This window comes from Sinocyclocheilus grahami, unplaced genomic scaffold (genome assembly GCF_001515645.1).
Source record: "Sinocyclocheilus grahami isolate Dianchi unplaced genomic scaffold, SAMN03320097.WGS_v1.1 scaffold322.1, whole genome shotgun sequence".
In the NCBI taxonomy this organism is placed as follows: Eukaryota; Metazoa; Chordata; class Actinopteri; order Cypriniformes; family Cyprinidae; genus Sinocyclocheilus; species Sinocyclocheilus grahami.
In genome coordinates this window covers 960239-981297 of record NW_015505501.1, presented here as the reverse complement: position 1 = coordinate 981297, position 21059 = coordinate 960239, and the positions used below count along the sequence as shown (strand labels likewise).

At 35.3% G+C, this 21059-nt stretch overlaps 1 protein-coding gene across 1 annotated transcript in view; it reads left to right on the top strand.

Moving 5' to 3' along the window:
* LOC107602226 (cAMP-specific 3',5'-cyclic phosphodiesterase 4D-like) overlaps positions 1-11732 on the top strand; it is a 25437-nt gene extending 13705 nt beyond the window's left edge. Inside the window, exons 6-14 of the mRNA XM_016294671.1 lie at positions 5425-5479; positions 5859-5897; positions 5998-6173; positions 7713-7811; positions 8055-8219; positions 8677-8776; positions 9745-9899; positions 9983-10105; positions 11457-11732. Coding sequence (XP_016150157.1) covers positions 5425-5479; positions 5859-5897; positions 5998-6173; positions 7713-7811; positions 8055-8219; positions 8677-8776; positions 9745-9899; positions 9983-10105; positions 11457-11732 — 1188 coding nt within the window. The remainder of the gene's footprint in view (positions 1-5424; positions 5480-5858; positions 5898-5997; positions 6174-7712; positions 7812-8054; positions 8220-8676; positions 8777-9744; positions 9900-9982; positions 10106-11456) is intronic.
* Positions 11733-21059: the final 9327 nt, after the last annotated feature.

The following is a 21059-nucleotide window of genomic DNA, read 5'->3' as shown; positions in this document are numbered from 1 at the left end:
ATAAATCACACGCGTTTTTATATATGTGTATATATATATATATATATATATATATATATATATTATACAAAAGATATCGATAATGTATGTAAATCATTTTATAAATTGTTATGAAGCTTTTAAGCAGTATTGTGTAAATTACACTTTAATGTCATCTTATTGAGATACACATTTTTGTTCCAGAAATAATGTTATTAAATTAAAAAGTAACTCTTTTAGATTGCAATTTTTTTTATTTGTTTAGATCTTTATCTCTAGCTTGTCTAGAAAGCTTTTTTTTAAGCTGTTTATCTTTCTATATGGTACCAAGTTAAAGACTTCCCATTACAGCAGATCTGGATTTACCAAAGCACCCAACTTCCCCTCCATGAAACTCCTGAAACACCACACCACACCCCGCGGCCAGAGGCCTGCCAGAGCCCAAGGGAAGAAAGACAGAAGGAAAATGAGACATATGGGTTATGGAGGGGGGGTTCGGTGTATGGGATGAGGGGGTATCTGTGGCCAGTGGCTTTCTTGAATGATTTGGATCCTGCACGCGCGCTGTGGTGAAGCCTTTGGCGTCCCATTGGTCCTCTCTGAAGCGGCGGCCGCAAAGCACGAAACGTTGAACGATACTCAAAGAGTCCGCCGATGGCTTTAATCAAAGCCACACGAGGCCTGTGTGAGCCCAGCTAAAGGCCTCAGATCCAGCCAGAATTCACAGAAAACCACAGAGCTCTGTTTCCCTCACCAAAGAGAACAAACGGCCTTCATATGAGCTATACAGACACATAATGTGCCACAATTTTGTGTCAACAATTTTAAATTCCTGCATCAGATTTAGCCCTTTTGTGCACTTAAGCTGTTGGTTCATCCAGTTCCAGGATGCATTTAGTATTTGTCAGATGTGTTTGGAATTATGTGTTATTATGAGTGCTCATATTCCCAATAAAACTTGACGGGCGATAATTAGATCTCAAGAAATAGCTTTGCCTTTCTGATGACGAGCATGAAAGTGGTCCCGGCAGAATTTGGGGTGTGGTTTGAGGTTTTCCCCCTTGTTTCCATCAGCATGACACCGGCCTCAACCTGCAACAGACTCTTCCTATGGCGCGACCACACTGCCTCTAGTTAGCGCTAGTCTATAATTAATCATAATCCACTGTACTGTAGGATCCTGTTTCATGTACGCTTATTACGGCTCCATCATGTCACTCACTCTTCAGTAAGACTAGTGGTGGGCGATTAGGCCAGTATGATATTGCGGTATATATATTACAGAAACTTTATTTTGCTAAAATCACAATCCAATAATGTTTTCTATATGAAGTTACATAATTATTTATATTGAATTATTTTATCTTTATCTTTTTTATTTTAATTAACATTTTTTTGTGAAAAGATTAGATTATTTATTTATTTTCATTCTTTTTTATTTATTTTTTTATTTGGCCAAAATATCGAATTATTCATAAATGAATGACAAGTCTGACATCAGTGCAAAAACAGCTTCAGATTACGAAACGGCTTCTCACAGTGTTACATAGTAAATCACAACGATCACAATCACAATCACAATCAGTGGTGTGAAGTAACGAATTACAAATACTCACGTTACAGTAATTAAGTATTTTTTATCAGTAATTGAACTTTTTAGAGTAGTTTAAAAATTGTGTACTTTTACTTTTACTTGAGTACATTTTAAGTGATGTATCAGTACTTTTACTCCGCTATTTTCCTCCGTTTGTGGTCGTTACATGCTTATTTTCATTTCATTTTTATCCATCAACGTGATTGGATAGAGAGTAATAGGTCTCGTGACTTTCATCAAATCAAATTGTGCATGGAAAACTTTAAACGCCAGCTGTTTATCATGACTGCTGGAAGTGCATTCTTCAAGCATCAATTCAGTCGCATCTTCCTCTAACTTAATGTTAAGGTAAATTTCGTATTTCTGCTTACTAAATGATTTGTATATATGCTTGCCTATCTACACGGCCTGAAATCTGGTGTGAGGTTGCGGGTATTGCACACAGTGTTAACTCCCGCAAGTGGCACGTTCAGTAAATTCCCCACTCACTTATGAGATTATTATGAGGGGGTAGAATCCACAGCTCAGTACTCACTACTCAATACTCATGAGTACTTTTAAATAGGCTACTCTTTTACTCTTACTCAAGTAGTTTTTTGGACAAGTACTTTTACTCTACTCACACTACATTTTTTGGAAGGTAATGGTACATTTACTTGAGTATATTTTTTCAGTACTCTTTCCACCACTGATCACAATACAAACAAACAAACAATAAATAAACACACATCACAGTCAACTAAAAGCAAACCAAAATAATGTGTCAGATGTGGCAGGCAAATGTGTGTTAAAAATACCAATAACTTTTTGACTTACTTTTTGAATTTTTGACAGACTCTTCATTCTTTACCAATTAGACTTTATTTATCTTAATCTTATTTTTTTTATATGCAGCATCAGACATGCATTTATGCAACAAAATGTCTCTAAAATGATTTTCTTATCAGATGAGAGCAGACATAATGATTATAAAGGCCGTGTTTTGTTCTTATTTTTGAGTGTTGTTCAGTAGGTCTGTAGAAGTTCTTGGTTGTACAACAAAGATAAATTGACATACACATACTTTATTTCCTTGCTTATGTGAACCACATAATGTGTTGCTTTGCATAAAGAAATGCTTTGACGTAAAACACCACCGCAGAGGCTTCATATTTCTCCTGATAATGTAGTATCATTGCCGTATGGTAAAGGCTTCAGGTTCATATTCAAATCAGCCACAAACAAATCCGGCCAATGGCTATTGCTTTCATAAAAGAGCCACTGATCTATCATTTGCTTTTCAAATGAGAACATCTCCCCTGGCCACATAAAAGCCTCGTGTTATGCTTGCATGGGGGTCGATATCTCCATATGAATGCTGGCGTATTGTTCCAGACATGTTTGTTTTATTTTCAGATTTTTGTTCCCTTCTGCAGTTCGCAAGTGTAATCAAAGACACCCACTTCTGATTAGAGAAAGGAGGTGGACGTTTATCAACAGGTCAATATTTACACTCAAACAGGAGTTTGTTTTACAGTCTGAGAAGTTTAACTACTTCCTCTTTTTGACTGTCAATGGATTTGAAATTAATTTTACAGTTCTTTGTGACAGTGTACAGTGGCCACTGGTGATGAGAGAAAAGAGGCCAGTAGCCTTACCAAATAAATCATTGAGCATTACATTTTTATTTGATTTAAAAATATTTTATTATTTGAAAAGATAACATTTTATTTTATTTTATAGAAATTCAACCCAGATTTTAAAATATATTTTATGTATATTATGTATAAAATCCAGTTTAATCCATTTTATACTTTTTTTGTTTATTTACTTACTTTTCATTTTATATATTTTTAAAATTTTTATTTTATTAATTTATTTTAGTTTTAGTATTTATTTATTGCATTTGTTACGTGAGACTTTAAAGATGAGAAGCATTGTTTGGCCTGGCAAATATGTGTGACTCTGAAAGGTTAATCTTCCTTTAGGGTGAATCTGAAAATATAACTAAAAAAATTTTTTTAAAAATAAAAATATTGAGAAAAAAATCATTTGGCAAATAAATGAGCATTAAATATTTATTCAATCTGAAATGATTTTATTATTTCAGAAGATAGCATTTTTATTTTATTTTATTTCTAGAAATTCAACCCAGAAATGTTTTATATATTTTATTGTGTATATTTTATTATATTGTATATTGTATAGTTTATTTTTTTAGCCATTTTATTTTATTTATTTATTTATTTAGTTTATTGTATTTCAGTATTTAAAAGAAGTATTAATTAAATAATTATATATAAAAAAAAGAAAAAAAAGATAAATATTAAATTTTTTATGTTATCATTGAAACACAGCTATACAATTTTGACTCAAGGTGCATGGTTTGAAAACAGAAATGGTTTATTATCCCTCAACATTGCGGACGTTGATGTTAGAAATGACGCGAGAGGAAGCTCCTGCTTCTGATCGGTCATTGCCGATAATACCGGCGAAATATCATCCGAATTATATCTGTCTATCAATACTTGATGAGATAACGTCAACAGATAGACCACACCAGGAGCCGTTCATGAGTCATCGGAGCACACTGCCGCTCTGCCGTATGATTAAACCAGGTACAAGGTGAGCTGTGAAAACTGTGCCGTTCTCCAAGGCCTGCATCCTCCATCAGCGGATGACGGCGCTCCTGCCCCCATCTCTCCCTCTCAGTAATGAGCCCTGATTGGCTGTGTGGAGGGGCACGAGCAGCATCCATTATAGGAGCAGTCCCATATTTGGAAGGTGTTGAGCAGCCCAGCATCTTTCTCACGGCTCAGAAGACCACAGCCAAGCCATGTCTGCCAGCCTCCGCACCTCCACCTGATCCCCAGATGCAGTTTTTAGACTGAGACCGAAGAAGCATTCGTGTGCCGTTGTCTGAAGGATTTAGGAGTGGTTTGTTTCTTACTTTTGCGTGTTGTGGAGCATTAACGAAGATGCCTGAAGCAAATTATTTACGCTCAGTCTCATGGGGATATATAAAGGTATGGATCATGAAGCTGATTTTCTATATCTCTAGTCTCGGGTGTACGGGGATCCTTATTTAGGACAAATAGAGGCTGTGAGGTATCAAAATGCAAACAATCAATTTTGGCCTCTATGTATTTACTTATCTTCATTTATTGAGGGTTTTGCGTCGTCATGAATTGATGTATTCAAATAATGTGCGGTACACCACATGTAAATTATATGCAAATTAGCAGAGATTAATATTTTATACAACAATCCAAACGGGACAGTTTCTGTGCGCTGAGAGTTTTATATGGTCAGTTTTGAAGGCTTTGGGTTGATACACAGATATTTTCATTGTTAATGGTGTGTTGTTGTAAATCAGTGCATTTTTTATGCAAGACAGTAAAGATAAAAATATTTTTAGGCCTGGCAAATTTTGCCCTCCTTTAGGTAAATCTGACAAAAACATATTCAGGAAAGGAAAAAAATTCTAAATTATATTTTGCATGAAGAAAATTAATCCCATTTAGCATGTTTTTGTGTTGCAACATCATTTTCATGTATAATAATATTTTTCTTATTTTATATATATATATATATATATATATATACAACTTTTTCCATGTTTATCCTTGTTTATCCATGTTTTAATTCTTAATTATTCATGATGAGTTTACAAATATGGACTTATTAATTCATGAAATGTGCCAGATTTCTAGATGTGGCTATTTTTAGATCTGGTCTGGTTTTATTTGAAGGGCATCTGTTCTCACACTGATTAGAATAGAAGGTTACAGCTGATTGATTTTAAAATTCAGTTGATTGATTAATTTATTCATTGTCTGTCTATCTCTCTCTCTATCTATCTCTCTGTGCAGTTCAAGCGGATGTTGAACAGGGAGTTAACGCACCTGTCTGAGATGAGCAGATCTGGTTCAGTTATTTCATTTTATATATATATATATATATATATATATATATATATACAACTTTTTCCATGTTTATCCTTGTTTATCCATGTTTTAATTCTTAATTATTCATGATGAGTTTACAAATATGGACTTATTAATTCATGAAATGTGCCAGATTTCTAGATGTGGCTATTTTTAGATCTGGTCTGGTTTTATTTGAAGGGCATCTGTTCTCACACTGATTAGAATAGAAGGTTACAGCTGATTGATTTTAAAATTCAGTTGATTGATTAATTTATCCATTGTCTGTCTATCTCTCTCTCTATCTATCTATCTCTCTGTGCAGTTCAAGCGGATGTTGAACAGGGAGTTAACGCACCTGTCTGAGATGAGCAGATCTGGTAACCAGGTCTCAGAGTTCATCTCCAACACATTTTTAGGTAAACCATCAATCAGAAAACACAACGCTTTTGACTTGTCAGTGTTATGGTGAGGTTTGGAGCTCTGGCTCACGTTCACACTTTTCCATTGTTTCTCCAGACAAACAGCACGATGTGGAAATGCCCTCCCCGCAGACGCAGAAGGAGAAGGAGAAGAAGAAAAAGCCCATGTGTCAGATCAGTGGGGTGAAAAAACTCATGCACAGCACCAGCCTCACCAATTCCAACATCCCTCGCTTCGGGGTCAAGACGGATACGGAAGACTCCTTAGCCAAGGTGAGCAGCGTGACGTCTGACGGGTTATTTGAGTTGGAGAGCTGCTTCAAACACTTCAAACTCAGACAGAACCTCAATCATCTCAATTGAATCCTGATTGGACCTGATCAGAGACTCTTGTAGACTTGGTCATTGGTGCTTTTTTGTGCGATGACGTAGGTAGATGACGTGTGATTGGAAAGATTTCGTACCCTGCTGAAAAGAGCAGCTTGGAGCAGCATGTGTTTCCATGCTGGTTAGTGTCATGCTGTTCACCAGGAAGCAATGGTTTTTAACCGAGAGCATATTGCTGGTTAAACTAGTATTCGTCAACACTTTGGTTGAAGAATGCATTCAGAAACGCAACAAACGCTGCTCTGTTCAAGCAGGTTAGTTTTCTCAAATTCACCGGCTGTTTCTAAAACTAGTCCTGAATTATTTGTAGAATATTTTGGGGCTGTCATAAAAGCAAACCAACATTCATAAAAAAAAAATGCATTTTGCATAATATACATAATATACAGATTATTTTAAAGCAGCTTCCCAGTAATAAACAGGAAAAGGACAGTATTAATTCTTCAGTTATGAATCAAATACAATTTCAGCTGTTCAGCAGCCTTAGAAAAGACAGTGTCATTATTCAGCTCAGTTTAGTTCAATATTGATTTAATTTAGTTCAGAAACTGAATGCTGCAAAGCTATGAAGTAAACACAGTTCAACTATAAAGCCGCTCTACAGAAGACAAGTGTTTTTATTCAGCTCAATTCACTTCAGTGTTGATTTTTAGTTTATAATAGTGTAAAGTCGATCAAATTATGAAACAAGTTTAATTCAGCTATAAGCAGCTCTATTGAAGACAAATGTCATTAATAGTGATGCACCAAAAGAAAAATTCTGGGCTGAAACAAAAAATTCTAAACTGAAACTGAAAATTGTTTTTTTAGAACTTTTAAATAATTTTTAAAAATGATATAATAATTTTTACAAAAAAAGTTTTGCAATTGTAATATAACTGTATTAATATTATTGCATTGAAATGTTTTTTTTTTTTCATTTAGCCGAAAACTAAAGCTTAAAATGCATTTTATTTGATAATTAATAAATTAATCAATCAGTTTAACTTAATAATACAACAATTTTAATTGCACATAAAGAGTTTTTGTCAACTTTTTAAAAACAGAATTATGTTTCTACTCCAATTTGTTGTTGAAAAATAAACATTTAAATAATGGCTTTTATGACAGATTTACTTAAACATACATTAAATAATGAAGACAACCAGTGAAGTAAAATGAGAACTCGATATTGTCAATCCAGCACTAGCGTCCACACAGCTGGCTTGTTTGCCTGTTGTAGTTTATCCATGTTGTGTGCACAATATCACACTGACTCAGTCAACACGCCTCGTCTGAGAAACGCCAGACATCACTGTTTTCACTCGATTGGCAAACCGGAAATCGCTATTTCAGCCAAAAATGTATGGTTGCTAAATCACTAGTCATTTAGTTCAGTGGCATCACACACAACAGACTGTCTAATGATTGGCTGCTCTGTTTCAGGAACTGGAGGACATAAACAAATGGGGCCTTAATGTTTTTAAAGTCACAGAGTTTTCAGGCAACAGGCCTTTAACGGTGATGATGTACACTATATTTCAGGTGAGACCAAACATTCACTGATCACCTTTATTTACTTTGCTAATAAATGTCTTGCGGTGCACAATTCATCAGTGTTTGTTTTCATAACTTTCTTCACATGGACAGGGAAAAATCGCATGAAGCCTACTTTATATGACCCCGTCAAAACCTGCATTATTGAACATGCTGTGTCATGATGTTAAATGTGTTGCATGTTATCATAAATGGACACTTTATTCATCTTTCTGTTTTTCTCTCCGACAGGAAAGGGATTTACTCAAAACATTTAAAATTCCCTTGGACACTTTCATAACGTACCTGATGACCTTAGAAGACCATTATCATGCTGATGTTGCGTATCACAATAACATTCACGCTGCTGACGTCACCCAGTCCACACACGTGCTGCTCTCCACGCCTGCTCTGGAGGTGAGGGATGCCGCTCGTCAAAACAAGGCTTTCCTTGCTGTGTTCAAAAGAAATGAGAACATTTATGGAAACTAAGGTTCCTTTGCAAATGACCATTGTATTGACGTCACAACTGAGAACGTCTGCTGCCCACATCGACCTATTCAGCATTCAGCAACTGGGCGTTTGTTGGTCGTTTCACATGCGTTGAGGTTCGACCATAACAGAGGTTGTTTACATACTGTATAGAGGGTTGAATATGGACAAGCAACAACTAAATTATGAATTTTTTGGGTGCAGCTAGTCTAGACTAACGTTATAAGCTGATTAAAAGTGAAAAGTGTGGCACGTGAGCCCTTTGGTTCAGATTTGATTTGGTATGACCTTGTGTGCTACTTGCTGGATTTCTAACAAGGTTATGTGGTGAAGATAATGTCTGCTCTCACTCACCGTACATCCACATGTTGTTCTCTTTCAGGCGGTTTTCACAGACCTTGAAATTCTCGCTGCCATTTTCGCCAGTGCTATTCATGATGTAGACCACCCAGGTGTCTCCAACCAGTTCCTTATTAACACCAGTAAGTGTGCTGTATGAATATATGAGTCATTTGAACCATATCTGAACAATAAAGTTTTTAATTTTAGCAGATCAAAAAAATATGTCTGCAGCCATGCTTTCAGTGTACATTTTTTAAGGTTTAATGATCTAATAATTGAAATTTTGTAAATATAATAATATCATTATTTATTTAAATTCATACATATAATAATATCATTATAAAATGTCTAAATTGAACAATCGTATTAAGTGTAAAAATATAATCATCTCATTATTTACATTTCTATAACCTAAATAATTATGTAATTACTTACATTTCTAAATATAATAATCCAATTACTTAAATGTGTAACTATAATAATGTAATTTTGTCAATTTCACAGTTTGGTCCAAAATAACAACAAAAAATGTTTTATTAGTTATAAAATGTATAATGACTACTTGTAATTAAGCCATAAGGTATGTTTTATTTATTACCTTTATAAATAATAATTAAAAATATATATACATTAAGAGCACAAATTAATCAAGTTATTCTTCCTCTAAAAAAATTCCCCTAAAAGCTAAGGTTAATAGTTACTTCGAATAAGTAGAATGCATAATTTGACCAATCAGCAGAACGAGTACTATCCATCTGATAAATAACAATATATATATATATAATAAAGGCCTGAATGGCAGCTCATGAGGTTTGTATGTTAAAGGACGGATCTGTAGATTCAGTGAAACGCTTGGGAGCAGATCACTCAATCCCATCAGCTCAGAGACACACAGACCAGCACACATCTGTCCTCAAAACCACGCAACCGCCGCTTACATAACTTTATTTTGTCATAAGCAGCACTGATAGGACAGATAAATGCGACTCAGGCCTCATGGGATTGTGTGTGTCTGTCTCCTGCGTCGCGCTGTAATCTCTCACAGACTCCTGCTGTTTGTCACGCTCGTCTACAGATTAGCACAAGACTGTTTTCTTCATGTCTGCAGACTCGGAGTTGGCCCTCATGTACAATGACTCGTCGGTGCTGGAAAACCATCATCTGGCAGTGGGCTTCAAACTCCTGCAGGAGGAGAACTGTGACATCTTCCAGAACCTGACCAAAAAACAGAGACAATCGCTGCGCAAGATGGTCATCGACATCGTACGTCCCGCTCGAATGACATTTAGCATTGATGATGTTCGTTCAGAGTTCTGGCTCAAGGTTTTCTCGCACGTTTCTCCAAGGTCTTGGCGACTGATATGTCCAAACACATGAACCTGCTGGCCGATCTGAAGACCATGGTCGAGACCAAGAAGGTCACCAGTTCTGGAGTCTTGCTCTTGGATAACTACTCAGACAGGATCCAAGTGAGTCTTTTAAGCTGATACGGGTCTTTTTTGACTTCCTGTAAACTCTGGCTCTATCAAAACACTGTTGAGTTTGTTCAGGCGGCCCAACACAGCCACTTCTGGCTCAGCCAATGGCGTGAACTGGGCAGGACTTTGTGTTTTGTTGACCAGTGGGGTACATTCACAATCACAGTACAATGGAAATTCATAGAACTTCCAAAACTGCATAGTGGGATTTTAAATCATATTTATCAGAATTACTTTCAAGTCGACTTATTTTTTAAAAACAATTGTTGTCATTGTTTGTAAACGTAAAAAGCTTTGGCACTTTTTACATTAATTAAATGGTCAATTAAGAATAAATAAAAAATTCATAGAAATTCATAAACTTCAAAGACTATCTAACGAGATATTAAATGTTTAACTTTTGTGACTTTATTATTTAACTTAGTTTTATTTTATTCATGTTGACTTGTTTATATCAATTTCTCAGCTACATAACTAGAAATTCTTAGAACTTCAATAACTACCTAATGGGTCCTTTTATAAATTAATTTATTATTTAACTTTTTTTTGGTTATGATTCTGATATGTTGTAAATATACGATGATGTTTTCTCAGCTGCATCCGACTCATTTTACAGTATTTAAATAGGAAATTCATAGAACTTCAATAACTATCTAATGAGACATTCGTTTTTTTTAAATATATTTTTGGTATTTTTATGATACTTATTTGTAAATATAAAATGTAGTTTTCTCAGCTCCATCTGACTGATTTTACATGAATTAAAGTGTAAATAAAAAATAAACTGGAAATGTACACAACTTAAATACCTTAGTCTAACTTAATCTAGTGTGATAAATAAGAATGAACACTTATCATTTTAATATTTAACTAGTTTTGTATGATACTGATTTGTTGTAATATAGGATGTCGTTTTCTCAGCTGCATCTGACACATTTGACATAATAAATGCTAAATTATGCAGAAATTGTAAATTCATACAGCTTCAATAATGATCTAATGGGATATTAAATACGTTTAATATTTAACAAAAAAATGTTACGATACTGATTTGTTGTACATATAGGATGTCATTTTCTCAGCTATATCTGACATATTTTACAATATTTAAATTGTAAATTCAGCTGAAATTGTTAATCGTTAATTGATAGAATTTCAAGAACTATCTAATGGTGTTTAACATTTTAAACGTAGATTTACATTTTATATGATTTTTTTATGTTACTAATTAGTTTTAATTATAGGATATATAGTTTTCTCAGTTGCATCTGACACATTATACAGTATTTCAATTGTAAGTTAACAGTGACTTCTCGGTGAAGCATGTGCTGATGTTCCTCAGGTGCTTCAGAACATGGTTCACTGTGCGGATCTCAGTAACCCCACCAAACCCCTGCAGCTGTACAGACAGTGGACGGACCGCATCATGGAGGAGTTCTTCAGTCAGGGCGACCGAGAGAGAGAGCGAGGGATGGAGATCAGCCCCATGTGTGACAAACACAACGCCTCTGTAGAGAAGTCTCAGGTGGGCTCATCCATTCCAGAAGAAACTATGGAACTACGTTTCTACCTTCTACCCTACTATGAGTCAAAAATAAAACGGTTAATTGTAAGATAAAGTGCTAAATAAAAAAAAGCATTGCAAAGAAAAATGGGGACAATTTTTTTTCCTATGAAATTGTTCAATCTAATAAACCATTATGAAATCAGCTAACGGAACAAATAAGTGGACGGACCGCATCATGGAGGAGTTCTTCAGTCAGGGCGACCGAGAGAGAGAGCGAGGGATGGAGATCAGCCCCATGTGTGACAAACACAACGCCTCTGTAGAGAAGTCTCAGGTGGGCTCATCCATTCCAGAAGGAACTATGGAACTACGTTTCTACCTTCTACCCTACTATGAGTCAAAAATAAAACGGTTAATTGTAAGATAAAGTGCTAAATAAAAAAAAAGCATTGCAAAGAAAAATGGGGACAATTTTTTTTTTCTATGAAATTGTTCAATCTAATAAACCATTATGAAATCAGCTGACGGAACAAATTATTATTTTCATTAATTAATTTTTAATGTGTGTGTGTGAGTGAGTGGTGCGGCTACAGAACAAAAAATAATGCAAGTCTAATGTATATAACAAAACTATGTTTCTATATATTTTCAAACTAATATTTCTGATTAGTTTTCATTTATTTTTATTTCAGTTTTAGTACTTTAACTTCAAATTATTTTATTTTGTATGTATATTTTTGTATACATTTTAATTTTTATACAGATATAATATACATAGTTTTTTCATAGATATATTCGGATTTATTTAAATTTTTTAAGTTTTTCATCTAATATTTATATTTTATTTTATTTCAATTATTGAATATGTTTTGTAATTATTTCAGTTTTAGTTCATACAAACACTTTGTCAGTGGAAAAAAAATTATTTATTTCAGTTTTAGTTGTAGTACTTCAACGTATTTCAGTTAGTTGCCAAAGCAACTTTTCTATTTTTTTTTTACATAACATTTTTTCATCAAATATTTCTATTTTATTTCATCTTTATTTCGTTACATTTACATTTAGTCATTTAGCAGATGCTTGTATCCAAAGCGACCTACAAATGAGGACAATAGAAGCAATCAAAATCAACAAAAGAGCAATGATACGCAAGTGCTATAACGAGTCTCAGTTAGCCTAACGCTCCTCCTCCTCCTCCTCTGTGATTCTCTGTGGACGACTGAGGAAATTCCCCGCACAAAGCAATCAGAGACGCCAGCGGGGATCGACGCAGGAACGCGTTTCCTTGGATTTCAAAGAGACCTTATTTTCTACGTTTTAAGTCTTCCTAAACTTTTGACTGAGAAAAATTTCACAAAAGACAAAAAAACTAAGTGCTGTCATGGCCTCTTCGATGATTTTGTACGGTATACATACAGATTTTTACATAATTACTTTTTAAATAACAAAACAGCAGCTGTTGCGTTTTCGAGGAAACTTTGTGCGAAGGGTAACTTGCAAGTACGTGACGTGGGTCGTGTGTTCACCACCATATTCACATCACTGCTGTCTGTCACACAACCTCCTTTCAGAAGCTGTATTTACATCGTTACGGTCTTTTTTTTACTCCGTCAAACACTTTACCGCCAACGAGCCTCTCAATACACCTACAGATGCTTTATGTGCGTTCAACTCATTTCTGCCTTGTTTTGGAGCAGTTATTTCAGCAACACTGCACTTGAAGCCTGTAAAAAAATATATATATATATAAAATGTGTAAAATATAATGTTAAAGTATTAACATTACAAGCACCAAATTAATATTAATACACTTTCAGTCTCATATATATATATATACATATTTACACACACATATATATACACACACACACATATAATACGCATATACACATATATTGTGCGTCTTAATGCAAATAATATGTAGTATTAAAATATTTATATACATTGCAGGCATCAAGTAATGTGTTACCAAACATACGCCTTTAAGAACTTTATAATTGACTTTAATCACCATTCAAAGACTGACACAAACATCCTGTTCAGGCTTTATAACTCCAGGTCAAGCTGAACTTCTTTTACTGGCAGCATCCTGTCATGGGTGTATATCAGACATCCAGCCATTTATCTGAAGCACTTCTGTTATTAAGACATCTGGAGATTTTTTATAGCGCGTGACTCTGATTTTCTTTCCTTTTGCCTTGTTCAGTTTTCACTTGCAGGATCTCACACGTAAAACGAAAACCACAAACTCCCAAAAACCACATCCATCCTGTGCATGCGTATTCTACAATCGTAGCGTATTTGTCGTGCAATGCCTTTCACAATCACCTGTGTTTCTCCATCCGTCCCGATTCATTAGATCAGAGATCTTCTCTTAGGGCTAGATGCAGTTCAGCGTCAAAATCCACATTTTCATTTCACACCAAAACTTCCCTATGTGACACATGGCTTTTAATAAGGACTTATTTATATCTGTATATGATTTTAATTTATTGTTTGGCTTCTGTTTGAAAGCAGTACTGTAGACCATCAACTGTAGCATAGAGCGTGTGGACTTGCAAGTTACTGGCCTCCTGTTTTTGGTTGTGTACATAGAACAAACTTTTTAAAGTCTGTAGTTATTGTAATACGCTCACAGAAACTTGAAACCTGGCTCGAGTAGTACTGATTTTGTTATATATAATTTCATTTACGTTTGTGCCATGATATTCTTTCCTCACCAGATGACCTTACCTGATTATGGATTTTGGTTGTTGTTATATTTTTTTTCTGCTGTTTACAACGATGTATTTATTTAGCTGTATATATTGTAATGTTTGTTGTAAATGATGACAGATTCTAAACTTCGTCCCGGATGGAGTTGCTGTATTTGGTAAACTCTTGTTGAGAGAATGTTTATTATTATAAATACTATCCCATGTAAAAACAAAAAACCGATGATGATGATGATGATGATATTCTGTATAAAAACAAGAAGGTCACTTTCTAACGTGTGTTTCTGGAGATCTGGGGAAAGCCAAACCATTTGAGACGAGTCGCCACTGGCGTTTGGCCCCAGGGCTGTGCCTTAACTTCAAAACTCTTTCTTTATTTGTGAGTCCGTTTGGTCTCTTTACGTGTTTCGGAGAACGATGTCTGCTGCCAGGGTATCAGGGCATCTTATGCGCTGCATTTAAAGCTAAAGCTTAGGATGCCTTGGGTTACTTCTTTTCATTTGTAGGTCCAACAAAGTGGCACATAGTGAACGCCGCTGTCGGCACAGCGGCTGCAATAGTCCCGGGACGGTTTGGTTTGCCCTAGAGGTGCTTGGCTGCTTGTGATCTTCTACTTTCATGCTGTTCTTTAACTTCGTTCAGGTGCCGTCTGCTACCTTCATCTCATCCAGCCTTGTAGATGTGCTTGTGCACTAAACTGAACGAGTCCTAGAGTTTCAGATGTTAAACAAGCATACTTTCTGACACGCATACTGTAGATTTTAGCAGCCCTGGACCAAAGCCAATCGTGGCTATTATTATTCATTACTGGTATTTTTTCAATGTCATTAAAGGGATACTTTAACATTTGATTAAAAACTGAAACACTTCTTTCAGTCTCTTACAGTCTTTGGCCGGTGCTGTAGATCCATCTCCAATCTGTTTCAAGTCCATAAACTACAAGGAAAAATACAGAAAAATCATTTTATATGCAACAAATGAAATAAAAGCATGGGTTGATTCCACACGTGTGTCGCGTGTTTGTATCGGTCGCAGATGTGAGTTTGAGATGTCTTGGTTCGCTAAAGAACATGATTTGGTTTGGTTGCTCAATATCCTGACGAGTCAAAGCGAAAGTCTTGTGAAGTCTTGCTGTTTCTGCACCACTCTCAAGGTTTTTTTTTTGGCTTAATGTACATAAAAAAGACAGGGAACAATGTAAGACACTTCCATTGAGACAAACACAGAGTTTACATTAAAGAAGAAGAAGAAAGAAAAAAAAACATCAAAAGCAAGGATGAAAAGAAAGATGTAGCCGATGTAGACATTATAAAGAAAAAAGATACTAAAGTAATAAATATTTTGACAAAGAGAAGCATAACTTTTCAGATTTTCTATTATGTTTTTTTGAAGCTCTGAAACATTTTAGCAAACTCACATAAAAATATATTGAAGGAGGGTTTACTTTTTTTTCCCATTTACAAGTATGGATATGATATTTACCCATCAACAAAACTAAATTTACAACATCAGAGACGGATGAATTTAAATCACACTTAAAAAAGAGGACATCTTGTTGGGTTATAGGACAACCAGCTATGTAGTGTATATATCTCAAGGTTTGCTCTAATTGAGCAATTGCATTAAATACACTAGGCATGTACTATTTTATATAGTGAACCTTTATATTGATAATAATAATAGCAATGAATAAAACTGATAAATAAATCAAAAAGTAGATTAAATATTCCACATCAAACACGGACCGTGGGAACTGAGCTAAATTAACGTGTGAAATCAGATATGCTAATATATTTTTAAGAATATAAACTGGACAGTTTTAATGGATCGTAAATATAGTCAAAATGATAGCCTTTATAATCCACATTTATTTAAAAAAAATAAAAATAAAAAAGAATATCAGGGCCTTCAGTCGAATATAAAGTAAAACTGTAGTTCTGCCTCCACCTGGTGGCCACACAGAGTAACAGCTAACTATTCATTGTTCATATTAATTTGTTTCTAAGCGACTGATAAAAAGCAATAGTAAATTTATATAATTTTTTTAGCTTTATAATCTTGTTTCAATTCATGTCCACTCGTACTTAAACTTTTTTTGTCACCATCTAAAATTAATCAGTTCATTTATATGCGCTTATAATAATAATAATAAGAGATTCTCTATAAAAAATAATATGCATGGTTTTATATTTATACCAATAAATAAATTACACACCACAAATTATATTACACCCTTGAAACGTTTCCAAGTGAAACTATGTGATAAAGGTAATACTGTGGCAATAATATTGGCAAATTTAGTACTCCTACAATATATACATGGACATCACGTGGGTATAAAACTACTATATGCCTGCCATCGTTCATTTATAAATGGTAAAATGGAAAAAAAATATCTTAGCTTATAAACATTTACCATGGTAATCAAGCTTCTGCCGAAACACCATATAGACACTGCTACAAAGGAATAAACATTCAAATCAGACTCCGCTATTGTCAAAAATATGCTGGTATGGTATAATAATGCGTTTGAAAAAACACATTTCAGTGTAAACCACTGATATAAAAGCAAACATTAATGTTGAGTTATCAAACTTTGTTTTGTAATGTAGATTATTAGATCCATTCATAAAGCTCATTCAAATCTGTATTACGTCAAAACAACGATTGCCTTGGAAATTTCACGAAAATGAAGCCACATTATGATCGATTTCACTGAAATGATGCTTCTGAAGCACTGAAAACATCAGATTTTGTTTTGTTTTGGTGCTTATGTAGAATAAGGATGCCACAGTTGGGTTGAGCTTAGTACAAACTTTTTTTTTTCTTTAACGGAATGCCTTGACTCAAAACGAGCTTTACCAAACTGATAAAAAATGAGGAGAGCAGCAACTCTGAAGAAATGACTGTGCTTTGTCATGCTTGTCTTTACCCTGTACTTCCGGCAGGTGGCGGTGAGACCAAAACAACGCCATTAAAACTGACCTTAGAGTGGAGATGGAATCAAATATTCCTTCATCTTCTGAGATAAAAGTGTTCATTTGAAGTGAATTGACCATTTTTACTTACTGTAACTTTAATACAGTATGCTTTAAAAACGTATGTCTAAGCTAAACTCGTCAAGCTTGATAGTCTTGACGTATTATGTGCAATAAAACACAAACGTAGAGGTCATAAGTTGACCTCTAAGAGGGGAAATCAAGACATTTTCACGTTGCATTGTATATTATTATAAAGATACCTACTCGAGCACAAAAAGACGGCGTGTCACATGGTAACTTACTTTCCTAAGCGACGTGCCTTGATGAACAAATCAACCGCATCCCCCTGATTCCCTCGTTAGAAACCCAATAAGGGTTTTCTATTGACTTTTGGACTGTTGCTTAATATAAGCGCTATGCTGTAAGTTTATGATTCTGAGACCTTTTTCCGTCATCATTATCTTCACAAAGGAATTCAAATGAAAAGCCAAATGTAAAAAGCTAAATGCAAGATAAACAAACTACACCACCGTTTGCAAGATTTCAGGGTTACCACCATTTTTCCAACAGGATTTTCAGTCTTTAAAAAAAATCGCTTAAAGTTTGAGTTAGAATAGTTTGCAAAAGCGAGATAACTGTAAAGGCGAACTAGATGAGTTTACCTGTTTGGTGTGATGAAGTTAGATGTCCCGATAACCTCTGTAGTCCTATTTAGACACTCGTTAGCAACCGCTGTTTTCAAGACAAGTAAAAGCTTTAAAAAAGTCACAAGTGAATATTACTAATGAATTTTGTGATGGTATAAAACGTTAAAATACATTGAGCTTGTGGTAAATACTAGGGATGTGCGGGTCTAGTCGACTAGTCAACTAAACGGTAAGTTACAGCTCCTACTAGTCCACATTGAAAACAATAGTCGATTACACGATAGAAAGAAAAAAAAAACAGGATTTTATCATTCACATTACCATCATTTTAACATTGCATTTAAAACATTTTAAATAACAAGTTAAAATAAAACGTTTGAAAAATAATACATTATTTTTAAAAGTTTATCTGGTCAGAAACTAAATTTTTACCTCAGACCTCTCATGCGTTTTCTTCGTGTTAGGAAAACGGAAAAGTTTTGTGTAAACTGTGTAATGTCAAATTGTCTTACAATAACATATTCAATACAGGCACGTAGGCGTTCGCTTAGAGACTGGCCAAAGCCAGCAAATGTCAATCACGTCATTCACTACAACCCGCTGGCGCTGCGATCCCGTCCGCGGCGTCTATTCCTCTAATGAAGACCCACTTCGGTGGTGGTGCGGGATGTCCAGGCGCTTTCTGAAACATTATCGGCTTGCTTTTCGTTATCTCTGCGTGCCTGCGACTTCAGTTCCTGCCGAGCGCATTTTTTCAAATGCAGGAATTTTATTGTTAATTACCTCAGGTCGCGTCTTTCACGTCATAGCCTACACGAAGTACGTTTTTAAAAGTCGTTTTAATGCTATTTCTTGACAAACCTTCCTATTGTTGTTGACTTGTGTTTTAATATGTTGGCTAACGTTATATGAAGATGAAGAATTCTGTCAGGCTATTGATTGATTTTCCATTGTTCTGCATTTCCCCAGCTAATGTGAATAAATAAGCTATGCTTTGACCGACGTTGAGTGTATGCTCTTTTTTTATTTCTTTTTTACCACCTAAAATGAAATGATGATAATGCGAGGCAAGTGTGCGGCAAGCAGAATTCATTGAGGGATTTGACAGTGTGATTCATAGATTAAGTATTTCAAATATAGGCTATGCTACGCGCACACACAGTTTTTCAGGGTTACCACCATTTTTCCAACAGGATTTTCAGTCTTTAAAAAAAATCGCTTAAAGTTTGAGTTAGAATAGTTTGCAAAAGCGAGATAACTGTAAAGGCGAACTAGATGAGTTTACCTGTTTGGTGTGATGAAGTTAGATGTCCCGATAACCTCTGTAGTCCTATTTAGACACTCGTTAGCAACCGCTGTTTTCAAGACAAGTAAAAGCTTTAAAAAAGTCACAAGTGAATATTACTAATGAATTTTGTGATGGTATAAAACGTTAAAATACATTGAGCTTGTGGTAAATACTAGGGATGTGCGGGTCTAGTCGACTAGTCAACTAAACGGTAAGTTACAGCTCCTACTAGTCCACATTGAAAACAATAGTCGATTACACGATAGAAAGAAAAAAAAAACAGGATTTTATCATTCACATTACCATCATTTTAACATTGCATTTAAAACATTTTAAATAACAAGTTAAAATAAAACGTTTGAAAAATAATACATTATTTTTAAAAGTTTATCTGGTCAGAAACTAAATTTTTACCTCAGACCTCTCATGCGTTTTCTTCGTGTTAGGAAAACGGAAAAGTTTTGTGTAAACTGTGTAATGTCAAATTGTCTTACAATAACATATTCAATACAGGCACGTAGGCGTTCGCTTAGAGACTGGCCAAAGCCAGCAAATGTCAATCACGTCATTCACTACAACCCGCTGGCGCTGCGATCCCGTCCGCGGCGTCTATTCCTCTAATGAAGACCCACTTCGGTGGTGGTGCGGGATGTCCAGGCGCTTTCTGAAACATTATCGGCTTGCTTTTCGTTATCTCTGCGTGCCTGCGACTTCAGTTCCTGCCGAGCGCATTTTTTCAAATGCAGGAATTTTATTGTTAATTACCTCAGGTCGCGTCTTTCACGTCATAGCCTACACGAAGTACGTTTTTAAAAGTCGTTTTAATGCTATTTCTTGACAAACCTTCCTATTGTTGTTGACTTGTGTTTTAATATGTTGGCTAACGTTATATGAAGATGAAGAATTCTGTCAGGCTATTGATTGATTTTCCATTGTTCTGCATTTCCCCAGCTAATGTGAATAAATAAGCTATGCTTTGACCGACGTTGAGTGTATGCTCTTTTTTTATTTCTTTTTTACCACCTAAAATGAAATGATGATAATGCGAGGCAAGTGTGCGGCAAGCAGAATTCATTGAGGGATTTGACAGTGTGATTCATAGATTAAGTATTTCAAATATAGGCTATGCTACGCGCACACACAGTTTTTTTTTCTTACCATCTTTTGGGGGTTTCTTGCTTTTAGACTAGTCGAGTAGTCGGATACAAAACTTTCGTTTAAACGACAGTCAAATTAGTTGTCGCGCACATCCCTAGTAAATACAAACTTTAGGTTACTACCGTAACCCCAGTTCTCTGATAACATGAAGTGAGGTTTCTCACTATGGGAATGCCCCAGGCGTGACCGATTGCGGAAGCACCAATGACACCACTTCTGCCAACCACGGCAGACCAATCGCTGCAGCGATCAGGGAGTCCCGCCTCCCTCAAACCGCAGCTACCTGCTGTCTCATCATTCTCCACATACAGTATCTCTTCTCCATGCGGGACAGGGAATATTGTGAGATACCTCACTTCATGTTATCAGAGAACCGGGGTTATGGTAGTAACCTAAAGTTCGCTTTCTAAAATTCCTTCAGTATCTCAATATGGGATATAGACAACTCCCGTATTGCCGATATGCTGACGAAGCAGACTAAAAATGACTACGATCTGAATTATACCTCTCTGTCCCAGTACGAGTGGTTAAAAGCAGATCAGTATAGTCTTAAAAACTTGACACTAAAGTGGAATGGAATCCCTCAAGTGATTAATGGATAACATCTCCACTCGCTCCAAAAACCGAGTGGGCAAATGAAGGTTCTGTTA